The 14431-nt window shown below is 33.9% G+C and overlaps 1 protein-coding gene across 3 annotated transcripts in view; it reads left to right on the top strand.

The window, feature by feature from the left end:
• The window catches only part of LOC118737549 (autophagy-related protein 16), a 302080-nt gene extending 288363 nt beyond the window's left edge, over nucleotides 1-13717 (top strand). For 2 of the 3 annotated variants that reach the window (XM_036468122.1, XM_036468125.1), the window contains exons 4-7: nucleotides 5767-6067; nucleotides 6196-6280; nucleotides 6376-6519; nucleotides 12260-13717. In XM_036468122.1, coding sequence (XP_036324015.1) covers nucleotides 5767-6067; nucleotides 6196-6280; nucleotides 6376-6519; nucleotides 12260-12377 — 648 coding nt within the window. In that variant the 3' untranslated portion in view covers nucleotides 12378-13717. The remainder of the gene's footprint in view (nucleotides 1-5766; nucleotides 6068-6195; nucleotides 6281-6375; nucleotides 6520-12259) is intronic. The other variant, XM_036468123.1, reaches the window with a different exon arrangement.
• Nucleotides 13718-14431: the final 714 nt, after the last annotated feature.

Below are 14431 nucleotides of genomic sequence, written 5' to 3'. Positions count from 1 at the left end.
TGCTGCATGCAGTCTGCTGGCTGGTTGCTTGGCTAACGCTGCATGCCCACGAAGTAGAACCAAAATATGCTGCAATCGAAAATCATTTCACTAAATCACATGCCCAGTAAGCGCAGTAGTTGGCAACAACAACAGTAACGGCTAGAAGTGCAACCACAAAGCAGCTACATTTAATACCAGCTACCACCAATGCGAATGCCAACCAATTCAACGGGTCTAGGAGTCAGTCCACCAGTTAGCGCGCTATGGTCAGTATGCGTCCGCTTGCTATGCTGTGACGGCACGAGCTAAGAAGGTGTGTGCTGCTGCAAATATTTGCGCACAGTGCGTTTTTATGCACTGATAAATGTGGCCAAAATGGTAGCACATACCAGTCAATGCACACATGTTTGTATTTGTATAGACGCTTTTTAGCTGCAAGTGAATTGAATGCTTTGCTTGCTGAGTAACCGTTGACTATGACCAAACCACAATGGTCGTGCATATTGTACCGTTTGCATATTGTACGAGTATGTACAATTGGCGCACTCATATGTGCGCTTATATTGTATGGCTATTTTGTATTGCTGCTGACTGCTCGGCAGATGCCGTTCGCAGCGTAGGAAGTGGGCGTTTTTGTTCGTTGCCCGCACCATGAAAATTCCGTTAGCAGTCCCAGCTTTAATTCTGATACCACCGATTTACAATTTTTATTTTTTTTTGTTTTTTTATGTCCAAGACAAATTTACTCCAGTTAGCAACGCATACAATTGTAGAATTGTAGAAGACAAAAAATTATCTAGGCCACATTCAAAAAAATAACAACAATCAATTGCTTTAGAGAAACTCAGCAGCAATTACGCGTTTTCACACAAAAGAGCTTTTACACACGCACATGCAGTGTACATTAGGGTGGTCCAAAAGTGCATGTGAAAAATCAAAGTCGGAATTTTTATGCTCTCACCCCCTAGGATTGTTCTATACCGAAAAAATTAAGCCCTATTTTTTATTTTGAAATCAAAAAGTCTTTAGAAGTCGCTCAAAGCGCTCAAAGTTTTTCATGTATTTTATATGGGGGATAAACGGCTTTACGTAGAAATGGTATAGAATTCTTGAAAATCAATATTGAGTGTCCTCTAAACATTGGTTGATTTCAAAATAAAATAGGGATATATTTTTTCGATATAAAACAATCCTAGGGGTTGAGAGCATTAAAATTCCTACTTTACTTTTTTGGACCACCCTAATGTATATACGTATGTACAATGGAAGCGTTGGCTCGCGCGCATAAAATTAATCACCGTCATCAAAATTCATCAGCAGCCGCCTGAAAGTGTCCGAAACCATTTGCTGCGTTAATATACCTATATTTTAGGTAAAGCAGGTAAATGGTAGTGGCAACCTAAATTAATGACAAGGAAGGCTGTTAATTATGATTTGCTCAAAAATTTGCGCTTAAGTGTTCTTGGCTCTGTAATTATGTAGGAGTGCGTGAAAAATGTAATTTGGGACAGGTTTTGGAATACGCCTTATTATAACTACAAATGTAGAAGCTTTCAGTGATCAACTCAAGTTTATGTAGAGTAGTAATTTAGCAGTGACAGCAGTGCATTAAGATATCTTCACCTTACTGGTTTTCTTTTTAATTCTACTGGCAAAAAAAAAATGCCAAAAAAAGATAAGTTTGTGAAATCAGAAAGTTACAACTTACATTACAAAGGCCTGCGATGGTTTCCCCTAAAAAAAATTATTAATTTGCGGAGATTTTAGGTAAGAAATAATATAAAAATTCCACCACGTAAATTCTACGAGACTTTTTTTTTTAATTTTGCGTACAGCTACCGCGTACTACTATTTAGCGGTAACTTCGAATTTACATAAGTCTTTTTGATTAACCTATTTTCTTTAGGGAAATGGTGGACTCCTTTCGGCTTTCATTTCGAAATAAGATAGGAAAGCAAAGCGCGTGGGTATGGTGGTGAACGAGGACAAAACGAAGTAGTATCTTATCAATTTACTTAAACTGCATTTTTTAAACAGGTAGCTACTCTCTAATTATTTTTTCCTATATTTTAAGTTAGTCCTTTAGCAATGCATCGGTGAAAACTGCGTTCGCTTCTTTGCATTCGTTTACGAGTGATGCGCGTACAAACAAACATACAGAGAGACAGACAAATATTGTAAAAAATATTGTTTTGGCTTTTGTTGCTCCAATAAAGACCCATTGCCCCTTTTTAATTTTTCTTTAATATCTATAATGCACAGATATCGGCCTGATACAATTTTATTATATGTATAGATATTAATTCCAAGTTTCATTTATTTATGGTCTCTCCAATTTAAGCCGGTGGCAAACCAGATTCCTAAATATTTTAGGTTTTTAACCTACTGTAACGTCATAGGTCATCGAGTCCTCTTGCGAGTTTTTGAGATATTACATGCTAGCCTATATCTAAACACTTATATTTCTACTCTTTCAGTTATTTTTTGTTTTTATTTCTGCATTCATGACTTGCTAATAAAGTCCATTATATTTTTACATCTTGGAATTTAAGTTTGCTGTCAAATTCCCGGCTTAAACTGTAAATTCTCTGACTTATGACATTTAAATGGCTACTCATAAATTTCAACAATTCATTTAAGTTTTAGCTTATGAATGGAATGGGAGCAGCACCTACAACAACACTAACTACTAAAAAAATATACATACAGCATCCAAAAAAGCAGGCAGAGTGGCATTTTCTTTTAATTTTGCTTTGACGATTGCTGGCGTAAATGTCCTGCCGTTGGCCACAAGCAACTGCTTGGGTGTATATGCCATTCAGTCTTGGCTGCTGGACCTAAGTATCTAAAACTCACATTTCGCTTTGACTGCATAGCTGTCATTTCCTGCTACCATTTGCTGCTATTTGACTGTTGCTGCTGTTGTTCGGTGCTGGCTGTCATTGCTATTAGCAAGCAATTTTATCTTTTGTGCGCAAAGAAACAATTTATTTCTTCCTTAGTTGGGCGTTTAGCAACACAAGGCAATACCTAGTAATATATGCAGGTAGGTAAATATGTGTGTAACACTAGCAATGCACACTTGCGCACATCCACAGTTACCAACAATAGCAAACATGCTGATCTGTTAGTATTTGCACTTGACCATTTTTTTTTATTTATATCTTTTACTTTAGCTTACCCTAAAGGCTGTACAATAAAATTCAAAGTGCACATAAATAAAATAGAGAAAATTGATCCTAGCTAAGCACACACACAACAATAAAAATAATAAAAAAACTAGAAAGCAAACCTGCCTACATATATGTACAAAGAGATACAGATATGTATTGCATTGAACCGATACCAGTGTTGGAGATAATCATTTTGTGAGCAAGCGCCAATATTGTACATTGTACGCGTCTCAAATGTACTTGGCATTTGTGTGACCCAATTCCCGCTTGTAACTTCGTTTAACTGTACTTGTAATATGTCGACTTGGAATTTAATGCCTCCATATCCGCCTTGTAAAAGCTCGCCTTTTTTAAGGAAGGAAACAACCCAATTCATTGATTCCATTTAGTATCAAAATGCGAGAGTTAATGCCTGCCGCAGGCCTTGATATGAGGTTTATTTAAATGCTTGCCCACGGAAGCCAAAAGTTCAAAAGATAGAGCAAAATATATTGCATGTCACTTGAAAGAGCACTTATTTGTGTATAAAGACGAAAAGAGTTAATAGAATCAATGAATTTATTGCACATCCTTAGATATGAAGGTTGGCTGATGAAGCTAACATACTACACTCCGCATCGCCTGAATAGTCGCATTATTTTTCTTCAGAAACCAGATTTATACATATCTCTACTTGTACTAAATGTGACAAGAATTTGTTGCTGACACAGAATAGAGCCATTAATCTCATTTTGAAAAATCCCAAATTTTTAAGAAAATTTGAGGAAACAACGCGAAAAGTTAAGAGTTGGCCATCTTACTTGCCCACAGAAGCCAACTGTGGTTGGGCTGATTATGATGCATATCATCGAATTACAAGCCGTGGGGGCCTGTTTTATGAAAAAAAAGAAATGGTTAGTTATCGTTTTTGCATTTTAGGGAACGATATGCGCATGTTCAAAATCTAAACCATTCATTGTGTTCAAACCACTGTGCCTATTCAAGTTAATCAAGAAAATAATCAGTTTTTTTTCCTGTGCTTTGATGAAATGCTGCATAGAAATCAAACTGGCCAACATATTTTTACATTTTAACCACTTTTCTCCAAATTTTTCATTGTTCAAAATGACAGTGACATAAGCACTGCATAGGGGTCGTTTTTATAATTAAGTAAAAGTAAAAAAATACTACAGAAAAAGTAACAAACAAATTTAATTTGAAAATAATTACCCTGAGAAACCATAGAGGAGCGTCAAATTTAAACTGATGTACCGAGTTCTTCTTCTTGGAATGAAAGCCATTTTACTTTGCTCAAGCATTTAAATCCTTTACAATGTTTTCTTATGCGGAATTTATCGTATTAACTTCCGTAAAGTGCCGCAATAACAAATGCAACTTTCAAAACCACATTACTAAAATAGTTATTTAACAAGAGAATATTAAATAATGTACGCTTTTTTATTGCTTTACTTGGTATTTCTCTTCGAATTATTACATGCGACTCTTATTTTTTATTTTTTTTTTTGTATACTATGCTTGTTGGCTTTTTTATTCAAATAAAATACACCTTAGTTTCAGGTCTCCCAGCTTCCTAAGTTTATTGTTTGTTTTTTTTTTCTGCCTAAGCTAATGAGCCTAGTCAAAAAAAGGTTTATTGACTCAAAAAAAGTGGAATTACTCATCAAATGCAAACAACATTTTTAATTGCAACACCTGCCGTAAAACTCTATGAACTCAGTTTGGCGTCTACCAACTGGTGAGCCATGTGAAAATATGTTCTACTAGTGACTAGTGATACCATCACGCGCATTCAGAGGAATAATGTGTTTTTCCTACTAATAGCTCTCTTTTTATGCTGTGTAATAAATTCATAAAGGCCAGTATGTTGCTAAGAAATTTTCTTGTGTAAAATTTTCTTGAGACAGTACGCAATTTTTAAGAAATTTGCTACGCTTTCTACTACGGTTTACTAAAGTTTTTTGTGAAAAAATAGCACAAGGCAACCCATGCTTGCAACAGAAATATATGCCTGTTTCATTATTTCTTGAGGAAAGAGCGAGGCAAGTATCAGTTGTCAAAATTCCTTGGACACACACGCACACACGAAATAATGGCAATTTTTTCTTGACCGTTTCCTTGAGAGCTGCATACCAGCCTTAGCGAAAGAATTTGTCTTTAATACAACTTAACTCTTTTGCACTTGGGTTAGCAGATATAACAAAAAAGCAGATCATTCTCTGGATGATATTTTAAGCTTTTAATAATTATCTATATTTTTTTGTATCTTTTTGTTTATGTTAGAAAAGCTAACTCAAAACATTAAGATAATTACAAGTTATAAGGGGCCTTTGACTGCGGACAAATGTTATCTTTTTGAAACAACCACTTTTCATTTAAAAAATGCAAAAGTCCCACGAGTTGTTGGCTGTTATCTTTTTTTCTTCATAACTAAGAATTTTTACCAGGTGGTTCCGATCAGAGGTTTCAGTGGTCTAGTCCACTTGCTACTCGGTATACTGGCGGTCGTAGTCAAGATTTTATCTTTGAGAAATCTGCTCATAAACTTCGCTCTCTCCTCAGATTTTTGGCTATTAATTTAAACATATATTTTCTCTTTCTTCTCTCTCTTCAGCATACACTGACGGGACATAGCGGAAAAGTAATGGCGGCTAAGTATCTACAAGAGCCTATTAAGGTGGTGACCGGCAGCCATGATCGCACGCTAAAAATCTGGGATTTGCGCAGCATTGCCTGCATCGAAACGAAATTCGCCGGTTCAAGCTGCAACGATCTGGTGACCACTGACAGTCTCGGCTCAACCATCATCAGTGGGCATTATGATAAAAAGCTGCGCTTTTGGGATATACGCACAGAGAAGCAAGCGGATGATATATTGATGCCAGCGAAAATCACATCGATTGATCTGTCAAAGGGTAACTAAGTTGAATTCGTTAAATTCATAGAATAAAACTCAACTCTAATACAATATAGAATTTGTTTGAAATAATACAATATATACTTATGTACATACAAGTGTTTTTAATGAAATTCTCTGTTTTAGATGGCTACTACCTAATTTGTTCGATTAGAGATGATACAATTAAACTATTAGACTTACGCAAAAATCAAATAATTTCATCGTTTTCGTAAGTATTTTATTAGTACCTATATCATTTGATTGTTTTATTGGTTTACACATATGGCATATATATCGATGTAATCGGTGTTTGCATTTTCACAGCCATGAAAATTTCAAACTCAGCTGTGATTGGGCGCGAGCCTCATTCAATTCGTGCGGTTCCAAGGTTGCGTGTGGGTCATCCGATGGTTTAGTTTATATTTGGAATGTCATGGGAGAACTGGAGGCGACACTAAAAGGACACACGTAAGTAAAAGTATTTGGATTTTAGGGAAACCTTTCTTGCTTAATTCCTCATACGCTGTCATATACACATATAACATATCATCACTCAATATTGCATACACTTGTGATCAGCTGATTAAGTCATTAACATTTTGATAAATTTTGGCTATTATTTTACCATAGTCTAGCTCATTATACAACAAACGCCGTATAAATCCACATTTCAAACTTTGTGCAAAAATTATAAAAAATCTGCAAAGTTTCGGCTAAATTTTCAACTTTTTATTCAGATTTTTTAGAATTCTTTGAGCATGCATTAAATTTCAGGGTAATAATGTGCAAGTTTTAAGCTAAAGAATTGCGTTGATTTTTAATAATTTTTTTTTTCTGACTGCATTACAAATTTTTTTCCATACAAAATAAATTCGAAATTCTTTTTTGTATGGAAAAAATGCGTCGTGCAGTCAGAAAAAAATTATTAAAAACCAAAGCGTTAATAAACATTAAATAAGCAAATAAAATAAGTAGCCAAAATTTATGAAAATGCTGATGACTTAATCAGCTGATCACAAGTGTACGTGTATGAATATCGGGAACTGCTGTTGCCAATTTCTCACTAATTCAACACAATATGTATCAACGGAAAATTTTTAATGCCTACAGACAACCAGACAAACGAGATATTGTTGGAAACTTGTTCAGAATTTGGATCAAAAATACTGGTTGCACTTTATCAGATATATATATTCTTTAAATGGGCTTCGGGTCTATTCAATAAAGTTCATTGAAACACCAACGGTTAATTTGTTAGTTATAAAATACTATACTAAATCACTTGGCGAGATGTAACATTTTGTTCCTATTAGGTTTTCTTTGCCGAACATTTTTTTATTACCATAGTAGAATTCGTGCCATTTTCTAGACATATCTTATGAAAAATATATAGACTCGGTCGGAAATGCACAAATTTGGCGTGCCAGAAGAGCGTTGAGCACTCAAAGATCACTGTTTGCTGACTGAGAAATATGAGTTTTGAAAATAGATACGAAGCTTGTCAAAGGAGTGGGCTAGGACGTTTTATTCGGAAGTACTGAAACTAACAAAATTCATATTTTTTCGTTATTCAATAAAAAAATAAAAAATTTCACTCCAATTTAGAGGGAGTGGACGGGTGGGCTGGACACCCTGTATAATCTCATTTTCTTTCCAAACCCAGCTTTATTTAAAAGTTGGTATTACTCACTAAAAACCTTATACAATTTAAAAACAACTACTACTGTCTCAAATTAGTTATATAGTCCTCTTTAAAAGACGCCATTTTAAAGAATGCGGCACCTAAAGAACCTAACGAATGGTTCAGTTTTTAATCACTCTGTAGACAAAAAAAAGTATTAAAAAAATATTTGCAAGAATATGAAAATTAAGTTTTGATATAGATCTCTTTCCACGAATTTATAGTATTATTAGCATATATGTAATACTTCTATATTGACAGTACGTTGAAAGTACATCCGCCAACATTAGAGTGCAGATATAGAATGATAGAACGAGAAAACCAACCAACCAATGTACTCAGAATGACATTTGAAAAGAATAAAAAATCAGGAGCGGTGCAGTAATCGTCAATATTTTAGAAAATTAAATTTTAATTAAAGAAAAAAAAAATTGTGTTTAACTTTTGAACAAAAAAGTAAGGAAAAAGGAATCGTGTTGCACGCGTCAGTATGTTATACTATTTACTTAAAAATGAGCCGTATCAGGGAAAACGGGCAGACGCTACATGCTGGCTAAGGTGCTGGAAAGGAAGGCACGGATCCTCTCATCCTATCTTTTAAGAGTGGTTATGGTGATCGCCTCAAGTGTAACTTATACATCTCTTGCTGCTTATTCAAATCCGCCAGTTACCACAAAGCTCACCCCAATCACGTTCAGGGAAAAATTTTTGGTTATTTTATTTTTCTATTTTTTTAATATTTGTAATTTAAACCGCTCCTGGAGTGACTTGACAGTGGTTTGTTTGTAATAGTTCACAAATATACATTTATACTAACACAAGCAAACATTTATTTGATAGGCTGTCTCCCTTTGATTGCGGAATAAAACCACATAGTGAAGATACGTTACTATCAATATAGAAGTATTAGATATATGTACGGTGACCATATTTATGAAAGCCGAATACGGGACAAAAAATTATTTTGCAAATTTTGTCCACACTGTTTTCCCTTAAAGAGTATCCTTGTAGTATAATTTTCTCGAGATTTTTACCCCATAAAATTTGTTAAAAAAATTCGTTAAATTTTAGTATCAGAAAGTGCAATTTTAAGTCGGTAAGGCTTACCACTAATTGTTGGCAATTTTTTTTTTTTTTTCTTGACTGTTACGCTTTTTTTCATACAAATTATGTATGTTCGGCCTTCTTTTTTGAAAGAGAAGCAAATGATTAGCACTTTCCATTCGCACTTTATTAAACTCAATTTTAATGAGTTACAAAACTGCAACCCAATTTTTTTTCTAAAGATTCTAATTAAAAAGTTTGAAATTTTGGTGAAACATTGCAGAATTAATTTTATAGTTTTTCTTGTGAAAAGAGCTTTACTTTAATAAAATAAATAATAAACATTAAATAAACTAAAGAAAAATAGCCACAACTTACTAAAATGTCGTGTCTCAATTTATATTTTGGTCACTGTATGTATTCTTCGATTCGAATCACAGGTATTCAGATTAGAAAATAATAACTGTTTATAAAGAAAATTGCCATTATATACCAAAATCACTTAAAACTCGTTCATAGGCAAGCCATTTTAATGAGCTGTTAAGGCTTCGGAGCGCCGAATACGGGACAAATACAGGACATTAAAAGAAATACAGAACATTTGGCGTCCCGTATAAAATAAATAAATTACCAGGACAATGGGTCGTAAAAGAGGACTGTCCCGTATAATACAGGACGGATGGTCAGCGTAGATATATGATTATAAGTTTCAGAAATGTAAAGTAAAATTTCAAGTTACTCAAAGTTTTGAATGAAAAAAATGTTACGCACAATAACCGAAAAAATCAAAAGAAGCACCAAAGTTGTTAGTTGGACTGACTAACGATGGTTCTCTATGGAAAACTATTTTGTTATTTGATTAAAAACAAAAAAAAAAATAAAAATATACCCCAAAACAAGTAAGAAAGTCTAAGTTCGGGCGGAGCCGAACATTAAATACCCGGCGCAAGTATTAAATATATGTTTTCCACCTTTCCGAAAGCTACCGCTACATGATGTATACATTTTAAGTAAATTAGCGTCCTTAAATTTCGAAATATTGAAATTTCAAGCATATCTGAAATTTACCGTTATATGAAAAGCGGCCTCAATTTTAGTCCGATTTCAACCATCTTCAACGGTTTGCTTTTATGTGGCAAGCACAATAACCATACCGAGCTTGGTACAACTTGCTAGAACGGTTAGCGAGATACATATATGTGATCACAAGTGGGCGGTGCTACGCCCCTTTTCCAAAATTTTGTCATAAACGTATTTCTTGGTAAAGAATTGTTGCAATCATCAATTTTGAATAAATTAGCTTCAATATTTACTGATTTATCGAAGATTTTGTATTTCTCGAAATTACCGTTATATGGGATGTGGGCGTGGTTATTGTCCGATTTTAGAAATTTTCGGCCAGTTGGTATGCTGTACCAGGACCAACAACTGTGCCAAGTTTGGAAGAAATTGGTGTAGCGGTTACCAAGATATACACATGTAACCATAAGTGGGCGTGGCTACGCCCATTTGCTAAAATTTTGTAATATTCTTATTTTTCGTCTAAAACTCATTGCAAATATCAATTTTGAGTGAATTATCTTCAGTAGTTACTAAAATATCGCAGTTTTCGTTTTTCTGAAAATTACCGTTATATGGGAGGTAGGCGTGGTTATTGTCCGATTTTTAAAATTTTCAGCCATTTAGTATGCTGTACTAAGGCCAACAACTGTACCAAGTTTGGAAGAAATTGGTGCAGCGGTTACCAAGATATACACATGTAACCATAAGTGGGCGTGGCTACGCCCATTTTCCAAAAATTTATAATATTCATGTTTTCCGTCTGAAACTCATTGTAAGTATCAATTTTGAGTGAATTATCTTCAGTAGTTACTAAAATATCGCAGTTTTCGTATTTCTTAAAATTACCGTTATATGGGAGGTAGGCGTGGTTATTATCCGATTTCGCCCATTTTCAATACCATCCGTCCCACGCCCAAAAGAAGTTCACGTACCAAGTTTCGTTAAGATATCTCAATTTTTACTCGAGTTATCGTGTGCACAGACGGACGGACGGACGGACGGACGGACGGACAGACAGTCACCGCTTAATCGATTTCTCTTTTCATTCTGATCATTTATGTATACATTTGTCTATATCTATCTCGATTCGTTTTGCCTGTTACAAACAACCGTTATGTGAACAAAGTTATAATACCCTTGTGCACAAGTGCGCTCGGGTATAAAAAAAATGTTTCCTACTTTACACATGTATGTATTTCAATTAATACTAAATTCTTCCAGAGTTGGGAATTTAAGATCATACCAGAGTTGTCACACCCCTTTTCCATTAACTCCGAAATTTGTTAAATTTACGTAAAAATTCGACTACCCTATTTAAAATACTTCGGGAGATTTGCTGTATGAAAAATTCACTTGTATAAGAGAGACCTCGGAACCTTTTACAATATATCGTATGGAATAGCAGCTTATGTCGTATGACTTGCTGGCGCTAAGCCGTTGAAGAGCTTTTCTCAAATAAGCGTGCAAGAAATAGTTCCGATATTAGCAAGTTAATATTCTTATTAAGTCTCATTAAAAAATTCTTTGTAAGTTAAAGAATAAAAGGAATGCCGCTTTATATTAAAGCCAGCTTCCCGCTACTATTTCATACGAACACAGATATATTGTATGCAGTATCAAAGTGTGAGTATGTATGGGAGGTGGCGCACCACCTTTACAAATAAGCACCACTATTGTCAATATCTTCCGGTACTGTACTAACAACACACCCAAAAATACACAGTATGACTTTTTTTGTTTGGGAGGTGCCACGCCCCTATTTACAATAACGTGTATCAAAATTTTTCCCCCAATGAGTTTGGGATTTATTTCGTATATCTTCCAAGTTCCAATTCTCTGCCACAAATATTTCCACAGATATGTAGTATAAAAAATTCAGTTTGCATGGCAGGTGCCACTCCCCTTTTTCAATAACGCCCATTTTTTACCTTCCTTTTATTAGCTCGGGATGTAACTATGTAATATTGATGCGCCTAAAAGATGCAGCGATTTCTATTCTCAAGTTACATACCTGATGACAGTACGAATGGCAATTATAATAGGGAGGTTTTAGTTTTTTATTATTTTCTCTTTAGGGCGCGTAATGTTCGGGCTATTGGCTCTTTGGCAAATCTTAAATCTTACATATGTCATCACATGACTTTAAATAAAAAAAAATAAAATAAAAAAAAAAATTCTCATTCCTAGTTTACACTTATCTAGGCACAATTGAATATATGCTTTAATGTTTCATACTAATTAAATTTTTTCTGCACATCTAATAATTTCCTATAACATTCATATTTCACATTTTTTTTGTTCGTAATATCTATTCAAGCACATTTAAATTTTTGGGTTGCGTTTTCGCAATGTTTTTCGTTCTTTTTTCTTCTCTTTTTTTTTTTTTTTGTTCTTCTATTTTGTTGACCAACAACTTAACAGTTCTGGTTCCGGTTTCTTTCACAGCTCTGCGGTGAACGCGGTCAGTTGGTGCCCCAACAGCAATGCGCTAGCTTCGGTGGGCAAAGGCAAACGCTGCATCATATATACCGAGTCGTAGCCAAAGGTTGCTGGAATTAGAGTCGTGAGGCCAAAGCGAGCCGCGACAGAGGCGGAAGTGTCGGAAATAGAGGAGCATGGTTAAGCGGTAGCGATTGTTGAATACCGGATACAGCAGCGTATAACACTAAACCAAAATAAAAAACAATTCATGAAACACCAAGAACAACACCAGTGGCAAGTGGCATGGGGTGGCGCGTAAAAATTTCTGCGCTTTAGTGGGGTAACATTAAGTGATGCAGGAGGGATAGTCATTGCAAAGAAGAATGAAAAAATATATATTTTTGCAGTGTTCAAAGTCTGTTTATTTTTGAAATAGTACATGGTACATAAATATGTAATAGTTGGCTTACAATTGAATTAAGAAGAGAAAAACAGGAATACAAATTCGTAATTGTGTATGAAAAATGCAAATAAGATAGAAATTAGATTTAAGGCGTGCTGAATTTAAATAAAATAAGATTTTGTGTTGGATAAAAAATTAACTGTTAGTCATGAATAGCAAATATTTTGAAATAAATTGTAATATTCATTAAGTTAGTGTTTTTGCAATAAATTGATTGAATTAAAATAATTATTAAAAAGTTACTTAAAGATGAAAAGTGCCAAGTTCATTTTAGAGAAATTTTCATGAGACGAAAAACCTTCTCAGTAACAATAATACTATTTGAATATTTTGAGTATGTAAGTACAGCAGTGTTCACGAAAATAGCAGCATGGCGTATTGACAAGTTTTGCCGATTTAATTCCCTTTTACCTAATTTTAATATTTAATTTTTTTGTAAATACAGTTAACTCTAAACAAAACCCATACAAATGGGAAGTTTCGAATTTCCTATAAAATTAATAAAAAAATCAAAAAATTTAAGGTTTTTATCAGTCTTTTTTATATGCAGTTTTATAGTTTCTTAAATTTTATTAAAATGCATATTCAAGTTGCTTAGAACTCGCGTTGATTTTTAATATATATATATATATATATATATATTTTGGTGACGGTGGATTTTCTTCCATAACACTTGCAATTCTCAAAAATCAACGCGAATTTTGAGGCACTTTAAACTTGCACTAAAATTGAATGGACTATTCTAATGGATTCTATTCTAAAAAATTCTGAAGAACAAGTTTTAGAAATTTATGAAAATTTCTTGAAGAGATTTGAAACTTTGATTTGTATGGGTTTTGTTGTAAAAAAAAAAACACATTCTAAACTTTTTATTTAGTTTCATAAACTTGTAAACACGTCGCACTGCTATTTTCCTGAACACTGTGTGCCAGTTACATATCGTCACCTGAAATGCAAAATAACGTAACAACATCGTTACTGAAATGGAAAAAGTCGTGACTAATTTTTTATTTAATTTTTTTTTTCATAAAACGCTGTGGGGCGGGGGGGGGGGGGTTTAATTTGATGTAATCCATCATAGCAATCAAAACGTGAATTTTAAATTTTTTATAAGTTACGACTTTTTGCATTTCAGTGACGATGTTGTTACGTTATTTTGCATTTCAGGTGACGATATGTAGATATTTACACTTTTCGGGTTGGTGGGCTATCTGGTTATATGATTACTTTTACTGTATTTTATTGTTGAGTATAAACTATAACCAGATAACCTCTTAAAATGAATGGTGTTAATATATCAAAACTTATATCATTTTGACTTGGTTTTAATAAAAAAAAATGTTGAAATTTAACTAACCTGTGTGTAAGTAAAAAAAGTCGTTCACTGGACTTGCTGAAAAATTTTGGGAAATGTGAAATGTTGCGATTTTTGCAAATAATTAATATTAAAAAGAGATTAGTATCCAGTCTATACTATATTTTTTAATTAACTTCAAAAAAGGAGAAAGTTATAAATTTGACGGAATATTTTTTTTTTCTTTTATATATCTTACCGCATAACTGATTTCGATAAATCTTCTTTTTTATCGGAATGGAGGTACCTCAAGGGTGGTTCCATACTAATTTGATTTAGGTCCGATAATTGAATCGTGAAGAACTTAACGGCCCTCCTAAATGAATATGGAAGTCGGTTTTTGGCTTAAAATTTA

This window comes from Rhagoletis pomonella, unplaced genomic scaffold (genome assembly GCF_013731165.1).
Source record: "Rhagoletis pomonella isolate Grant_MI unplaced genomic scaffold, Rhpom_1.0 Rhpom_scaffold_00004, whole genome shotgun sequence".
Lineage (NCBI taxonomy): Eukaryota > Metazoa > Arthropoda > Insecta > Diptera > Tephritidae > Rhagoletis > Rhagoletis pomonella.
The sequence above is the reverse complement of the archived record's forward strand: the minus strand, read 5'-3'. Positions and strand labels throughout refer to the sequence as shown.